This window comes from Homalodisca vitripennis, chromosome 5 (genome assembly GCF_021130785.1).
Source record: "Homalodisca vitripennis isolate AUS2020 chromosome 5, UT_GWSS_2.1, whole genome shotgun sequence".
NCBI classification, from domain to species: domain Eukaryota; kingdom Metazoa; phylum Arthropoda; class Insecta; order Hemiptera; family Cicadellidae; genus Homalodisca; species Homalodisca vitripennis.
In genome coordinates this window covers 142,184,279-142,193,241 of record NC_060211.1, presented here as the reverse complement: position 1 = coordinate 142,193,241, position 8,963 = coordinate 142,184,279, and the positions used below count along the sequence as shown (strand labels likewise).

The 8,963-nt window shown below is 31.2% G+C and overlaps 1 protein-coding gene across 1 annotated transcript; it reads right to left on the bottom strand.

Annotated features, from left to right (window-relative positions):
- Positions 1 to 941: 941 nt before the first annotated feature.
- On the bottom strand, positions 942 to 7,695 carry LOC124363640 (piggyBac transposable element-derived protein 3-like). Its single transcript, XM_046818900.1, has 2 exons — positions 7,208 to 7,695; positions 942 to 1,026 (listed from the first exon to the last, which is right to left on the bottom strand). The coding sequence occupies exons 1-2, from the start codon at positions 7,693 to 7,695 to the stop codon at positions 942 to 944; spliced, it is 573 nt and encodes a 190-aa protein (XP_046674856.1).
- Between the last annotated feature and the right edge of the window lie 1,268 nt (positions 7,696 to 8,963).

Here is an 8,963-nt window from a genome sequence, read left to right as displayed (position 1 = left end):
CTCATTCAATATAATTTATTTTTTTGGACAAGGCCTTTCCAAACCAAAGGTTTCATATTCAGCAACTCCGTTTGAGTAGTTAATGCTAGCAATCTACTGTAAATAGCATTCTCTATCCAGTGTGACCACCAAATATTGTAATACTAGCCGTAACTGCTGCATTATGAGATCCATAACAAAAGAGTTGAAGTAAATAGTGAGTTATAGTTGGAAGCGATTGGTGTCATGATAGGTAAATTATTGGATATCATCTTTATCCGATACATGTACAGCATGTTATGTTATTACCATAGATTCAATTTTTTAATTATGAGACTCCTCTAATAGCTGTTTTATGTCGTTTTCTATACAAAAAATAGCAAAACCCAATTACTTTTTACGATTACAATAATCTAAATTTAACTGTACATCATATTTTAATTAAATAAAATCGTAATATATGTATTTTTTAACAATTACTTTTACTATAAATGTGTAAAATTAAATCTACCATTAATTACTTCGTACTTGCATATTTTACATGTTTAATATGATGTTTTTCAGATCTTAAGACGATTTGAAAGACATATCTTTTCTGCTAATGATATTATACATCGCAATTACTGAGATACTATTTTTTACGGCTACATTGAAAAAGAAGTAATATCGTTTTTGGCCAAAGATAATCATACCAGTAAAACTTAGCTTAAAAGTTTCTCAAAAAATTTAATTTGTACTGAGTGAGCTCGTGAGATTCAATGTTGGCCACAGTTGAGTAATTCATTTAGTAATGAATGGTTGAGACAATATAAGCTCAAAGATTGTACAGAATAATAACGAGTTCCACGTAAGCATACACTTTTGTATTTCATTCTCTTACTTTACACTATATATTACGTTTGTACAGTGGGAAGAATGGATTCAATACGAATGCTGAATTCTAGTTACAATTTACCTACTATTTAGTGCAGCGTCCTGAACGCTGACACTATGTAACAGACCTCCTGGAATATAGAGTCCACACCCGTCAGAGGAGGTCCAACATGTCTGCCATGGCGAAAATTCACTTTGTGTATAGTTTTGACATTAGAGACATTTAGATTGTCACAACTTTTCACCTCAATATAACACATATTATTAACCTGTGTAAGAAAAGAGAAAATTGGGAGTAATTAAATTCTAGGTTTTACAGTATGTAAATTTGTATAGGTATACGAGGAAAAACGTATCTTTAAGTAAAACTTTAAGATGTTGTTTATTTCTGTAAATTTTTCATACCACTTTTCTATGAATGAGATCAGTGCGATGACACTGCTCGCTGACAATAAATACAAAGCTGTCAAACAAACATAGTGAAATTTATTCTCCACATTCCCATTCTCTCTGTATGATAATTTATCAGCTAACCAAAAAAGATATATAAATCGGTGAGTTGCAATAAACAATCCTATTCTACCAAAAAAATGAAATTATGTTCTTTTTATTTTAGTTATTAGAATATAATATACCATTAACAATAATTAGAATATAATATATAATATAACAATTCCAATACGAATTACGACAGAATTTCATTGAAGTAACTTAAAATTTACATAGGAGTTATCTTACGTTAACTCGTATTTAACTCAACTGCATTTAGTGTTTTCTGTGTGATCCATACTGCACTATATTGAATTGGAATAAAATAGTACTGAGCTACGTAATATAACTAACTATCTATCATAGTAATCTATTTTACCCTGTACAAAAAACAAACAGCAATAACAATTTTTTTACTGAATTAGTTATAAGTTATCTAAATAAACCTTAACTTAATATTACGTAAAAACTAAACTAAATTAACAACGTTTCAAACAATACCATTTTATTAAATAATTCTCATTTTTATGATCAACATTTTTTTGTTTCTTGAAACTTCATTTAACACGTTATAGTTAGTTGTATGTTGATTCAATAAAACAGTACCTATGATCTTTTCAGGAAGTGAAATATTCGCCTTAGGCCTTAGCATGTTACTTTAAGGGCTATAAAGTAGAGCGCAATAGTAACAAAGCTGGATTGACAATAGACAGTAGTATAGGCACTTACACCAGGGACGTAAATGTCGCATTGAATTATATTACTTCAATACGTCTTGCATCGCTGTTCCAGTGTTTCTGCATACTTAGAAATTATATGTAAATCTTTATTTGAAAATTAATCTTTAGAAATTAACGAAAATAAACAAGAGTAATAAACTAGTAGCATTGTAAAACATTGTATTCATATTGTGACTTGTCTGTTCTCAACACAACCAGTTACTGTTAGGAATGACACGTATCGCATACCCTAGATGAGCCCAATCAGCAGGGATTCGATCCAGGGGTCTAAATTGTATTCTTATGGATTATGTATGTCAGTGGGGTTTAAAGGTTAGGTCCGTATTGCACGTACAATATTTAGTAATTACTCTATTTAGTAAAATAGTATATAAACAGCCAGTAATACACAATTTAAAGGTTGGGTCCGTATTTCACGAACATAGGTTTAGTAAAATAGTAAATAAACAGCCAGTAATACACAATTTTAAGGTTGGGTCCGTATTGCACTAACATAGGTTTAGTAAAATAGTAAATAAACAGCCAGTAATACACAATTTAAAGGTTGGGTCCGTATTTCACGAACACAGGTTTAGTAAGATAGTAAGTAAAATTAAAGAACTACAAGCACACAATTTAAAGGTTAGGTCCGTATTGTACGGCCATAGATTAAGTAGGATATTAAGTAAAGTAAATAACCCCTAATACCCAATTTAAATGTTAGGTACGTACTGGACGAACATAGATTTATTAAGATAGTAAATAAAGTAAGCAACCACTAATACCCAATTTAAAGGTTAGTTCCGTATTGGACGAACATAGCAAAATAGTAAGTAAAATAAAAGAACTACTAGTACACAATTGAAAGGTTAGATCCATATTACAGCCTCGTTAAAATAATGTTTGTAAAATATTTATTTAATTTATGAAACTATTCTTCACTACATTTTATACCGGAAAAGTAGTAAAGTAATCATAACTTTCTAATACAGTCATGTTATTCACTATGGTAAATTGTGACTGTAAATATCAAAATGCTGTAATAGCATTGAAGTCAGCTGGAAGCACTACAACATTTCAATAAAGGCAATCAAATTATTTACATGCAATTGAATATTGCACATAATAATTTGCATTCTTTAAACAGTAACTAATATTACCAATTCTAATTTTAAATGTTTAGTAAAAAAAAATCCACGACGTATAAATGAAAATCTATTCCTGCTGGTAATTTTGTTACATAAGTTGAAATTGTGAACATACAGTATTACCACATACCATATCAAGAAGCCAGAAATTTGTGTTACAAAAAAAAGAATGATGCACATTTTCGTTAATAAACTACTGCTTTTGCAGCATCAAAAGCAATATGACAAACCGGCATGATAACTGGATTCGTGCGTCACAACCGTAGATGATTTTATACTAAACGATCTTATATATTAATTCTCTCTAAATTAGCATTATTATGCCATTCATATTCTTCATATAAATTCTAAAACATGGAAATGTGTACTTAAAGAAATTTGGTTTATAAATGGAAATTATTAATTAATTAATACTCAAAATGTGAGTATTTAGATGTTTTGCATTGGAACTCTAATTAAGATATTGCGATAAAAACAAATTAAATTACTTAACTGATTATAGATTAATACATTAAGAAGTGTATAGGTATTTATAATTACAGAAATGAAGCTTCAGTTTATAATATTTTGGATCTGTCGCCATCGAGTGATGTCTGAGGGTTTTCTAGCTAAGTTTTCTATATTCATCGTAAATTTCTTTGACATAAATACTGTATATTTTCTTGAATCATCAAAGAAAAAGTGCATTAGTAGTAAATATTTTGTTTATGTTTTATAAAGCCAGCAATCTGATTACAAGTAAAATATCTGACCTGATGCATTTTCTCTTATGCGAAACAATCTAATGTTACAAAGAACACTTATAGAAATGATTTTTAAAGTGTATTATGAAAATAGACAAGTAATTTGCAAATTATAAATAAAAAATGTAATTATGTCTTTGTATTACTTGCAGACATTTATCATTGATAATGCTAATATCTATGTTGTAAAAAAAAACTATTTCTCACGAAATATTTTCTTACACTTAAAGTAAGTTCTATTTAAAAAATCTGGTAACTAACTGTTGAGAGAACCGGATTTGCCTGACATTTTCCATCAATCAGTGGTACAAGAAATCAGTGTTATGGCAAAATATCACTAAACGGAAATCGGCCGCAGATATCCTGTTTCCTTCAAAAATCTTTTATCGAATTAATATCCTGTAATGCTTATTAGTAAAAAATAACAAAAATAATTGTGGTCAGGGAATGTTATAACTACCTTATTAACTAATTGCATGAGTTGATTGTTTTGTCTTTACGTGGTATTTTTATTACATTACATTGATTTTGAAATTATATAATTTACGAATTTGTAGTTATCATAACTATTAAAACAACGAATCGTCCACCAACAAAAATGATTTTTTATATTACAAGGAAAATCTTTGAATGTGCATGATAAAGTCATATGACTTTAACTACCTCTGTAATGAATATTATCTTACATGAAACATTAAGTCAATGCTCAACAGAATCCGAGTGATAACTTAACCTAAAGTGTCACAAGTAGTTACAAAAGCATCACGAAAAGCAATAATATAAGGCAGAAATTTTAATTAATTGAAATTGGTTATGCCACGCACGAAGGGCTTACTCTCGTTTTAGCCACAGTTAAATTAACTCGCTTCTCTATCTTGATCCACTCTCTAAATCTTTGTGTTATTTTTATTAGCTATGTTGTGTAGGTAGGTTGTCTCTAAAACTATTGAAATATTTCAGCCTATTACAATATTTTTTCTATCGTCCAATGGCGTATTCATGGTAAATATCCTCCCCCGTAAAAACTATGGAGTATTTCATTATGGTTGAACTATACATAATTAAGGATCACAAAAATTAGGTAATATTAAATTCCTACACTTACTTTATTTCAGTCCTCTTGTGCACTTATTACAAGTACATTAATAATACCTCAAAAAAGTGATTTTTCACATATATTAAAAGACAACGTAATTTTGTGCCTTATTTATAGTAATTTGTCCTGCCTTGTATAAAATAATTAGTTTTGCTCTGCGGTAGAATGCTATATCGGGTGCTTATGATTCTCGAATTGGGATCATAAAAATGTATTAAAATTTGATTAAACTAATTAAATAAATTAGGTTAGTGTATAGAGTAATTTATTTATGGCTCTTTTTAGCTTTTTTAAATAGCACTCTATCTTGTCTATATTTTATTGGCTGCACTCTAAATTTCTTTGTATATGTTATTAAACCTGATCTCCCAATTTAATACAACCATTTTTAACTGAAACACCGTGTCAATAACCAAAGTATTCTTTGTTTAATTTTTATAAATAAAAATGTTTTTTATTTTTATTTTATACATATTTAATATATCTAAAACCAGCTCTTAATTACACCTAATACTTTTTCATCTGCATCACATTTCCCTGTATTCTTGGTGTGTCTGATAGTGGAACGATGCAAAGAGTACCCTTAAAAGTACACACCATAGGTACCCTTAAATGTTATCCTCTTGACAAAACAACAAACCGGTATTATTGAACGAGTTTTTATCCTGTCAAACTTAACCTGCTCATGACACCGCATTCATTGTATGACGTCTTCACTTGTCGTCTCTTGCTCTCAAAACTTTTGAGATAAAATAAAAATAAAACAACAAGCAGAACAAGATTTACTGACTTACTGATGATTTACTGATTAGGAGACACAGATGCAGTCAGAAACTGAAACTGTGCTGATTAGTTATTCAAAATTGTCTAATGAGCTAATCTTTTCTTGTTAGTTTAATAAGAATAATATACATCTCCAGTCTTTTTCTCATGCTTGGGTTTGTAATCATTTATTTAGTCAGAATATTACGTTTATTAATACAGAAGAGTTGTGGTGTGGTCTAGTACTTGGAGGGTCAACTACTAAATCTGTTCCCACCTGTTGATAGTATATACAGTATTTAACAATAAAATTAATTCCTAACTATAACATAATTTATTCTATACCAGTGAGAATTACTCTTTCACAAAAGCATGTCCGTAAACTAAAAATGACAAGATCAGGAAAGAGGGTTAGTGATAAAATGAAATATTAATACCTGAAAATTAATATTACTGTATCATATGTGTGGAAAATTTGCATTATTTATTGTAGTGTTAGTAACTTATATGATAAACACCATCATGCTACGATGTACCGTAATGGGAGAGCCAATTTGCTTTGTACAACCCACAACCTAATTTATAGTGAAATTGGTAAGGGAATTTTCTCTAGAAGAAACAAATGCTATTGTCCAGTCTGGATTGTGTTTACAGTTAAAATAAGAGGACATGGATTGATAGATGTTTCTCTGAAAATTTTAATATTTGATTATGATGTTCACTTGATACACATACAACCATACCACCTAACACATAAATAATACTATTTTCAACAGATAGAAAGTCGTGAGACATCTAAATAAAATATGTGAGACTCACCAATTTTATCCAAACTGTTATATGTTCACTGGCCTAATTAAAAGATATATGTGAAATTCGACCGTTGGTTTAAACCATTTGGGACCAAATTAATTTTTAGCAATTTTTTTCAAATATATTAGGTTTATTTTATTATTTTGATGTTATAAAGGTGTTTTTCATCAATATTTGTTTTATTACTCAGGTTATTTCTGAAATATTGTGTGTTCCAAAAATGGAACAGCGGTCCTGAATGGGTACGTTAAGTAAGCAAGTGCTTACTTCTATCTTGGAGCTTGGGTTACTGAAAGGAAATGTGGAAACAATAATTACAATAAACCAGAAGCATGTATAATAAATTTTTTGTATTAAAACATGTGTAAAGTTTACATTAACAGTACAAATTATTTACAGATTACGAATACTGTGTTAATTTTTCTCTCAAAAGACTAATTCTTTCATTTTTGAAGGAAAAGAACGAAACACTTAGAATGCAGTGCAACATTACACTTAACACATTTCATTGTGGTATTCTTTTTGCATTGTCCACATCTTGTTTGTTTTTCTCCTTTTGAAATAAGATGATTTGTTTTGTCATACCGAACTGCCTTGGTGACTCGTTTGTCCACTGCAGACACATTTTGAAGTGGTCTTCCTAATGTCAAACGAGTTGAATGTGATATGAGGTATGTCAGTGAGATTTCTCTTGTAAAAGAAAGAAGATCCAATCGTTTGTCCTTGTAGGTATTTGTCCAACGGAAAAGAATCCAGGCATTGTTAATCGATACATTTATTGGAAACATGAGCAACTGCCAATAGCACTTTTTGCCACGAACTCCAATTCGCAGTTTTGAAACATTTTCATCGAGTCTGTCTACGCCGCCCATATACTGATTGTGCATTACAACACATGATGTTTGGTTGACACTTGTATGTTTCTTCTCAGCAGCACTCCAGCGACGAACTTTACCAACAGGCTCGACTCCACATGCTGTTGACGCCACGGTGACAACGTTGTGATCATTGTACCGCACCAAAGTAACATTGGAATCTTTTTCAGTAATTTGATCAAAAGATCCTCTTGGCATCTTTGACATGCTCTTTACATCTGAAAGTGGTGCTTTCTACACGTGGTTGGCATGGATAGTGCCTGTGGCGTTGTGACCTTCCTCTGCTAATTTTTTTAAAAGAACCACGGACGTAAAAAAATTTTCAAAATACAAATTGTACCCGTATGGTCTCTGAGGAAGTTTTTCAAAAAGGTTAAGGACAACGGAACCTCCCACACCTACTTCTGGGTATTTATTCCCTGTATTTGCTCCTTCATATGACTAGGACTAGGTAGGTACCTAGCCTTGGACTAGGTAACCAAATCTTGTACAAAAGCACCATGCCTTGTGATTTTCATTGTTGTGAAGCCAGAAAGGAACTTCCCATTCCTTCTCAGAAAATGGAGGAATATCCTTTTTTCCCATCTGCGTTCATTTGGCTTTTTCTTTTTTGTAGGAGGCTTTTCAGATTCAAGTGCTTGGTTTACTGAAGTAACAGAACTATTTGCAGACGGTGTACAATCGACTGTTGACAGGCGAACGAGCTGCATTGTCAAGGGGTGCTATGGCCTGATTTGTAACTGCTTCACTACTAGAAATTACTTAAGAGGTTACCTCATTCTCGTTCACCAAAGTTACTCTTGCTTCAGCATCGGCTAGAAGCTGGTGTCTTGTTAGCCGATTTAGGTCCACCTCATCTTCTTCGCCGCTGTCCTCATCTGAGTCGTTTACGTTTGTTGGTGGGTTGATATACACTCTGGCGCTCAACACGTGGCTGTCGGACTCAATAAGGTTCAGAATTTCATCCAAGGAATACCTAAAAAGTTCAGTACGTATACATTTCTTGTAAGGAAATAAATGAAATTAGTTGGTAAAAAAACAATGCAAAGAAAAACTAGTAGAAGCCTAGGCCTACTTGTTTATATATCACCTAGTGATAAATAGGCATGATATTGATAAGATAAAAAAGTTTAATGTTTATAAAAACACAAAGAGAACCGAAACTTTACATTTTAAGTACACGTGCCCTCTCGTGACCGCTGTTCCATTATTGGAACGCTAGAGTTTACGATAACCTAAAACTGGCACTAATAAACATTTGACTAAAATTAGTACATATAATGTTTCAAAGCCTCTATAAAACATAAATCAAACCAATCTCATATAATTACACAAAACAATTATGTAGTTATATACTTACGTTTCACTTGATGACATGGTGAAAATAAGTGATCACATTTGGAAGAAGACAGACAACAGAAATCAGTCATGTATGCGTCCACTGTTTCAAAACCTGCTACAGTATA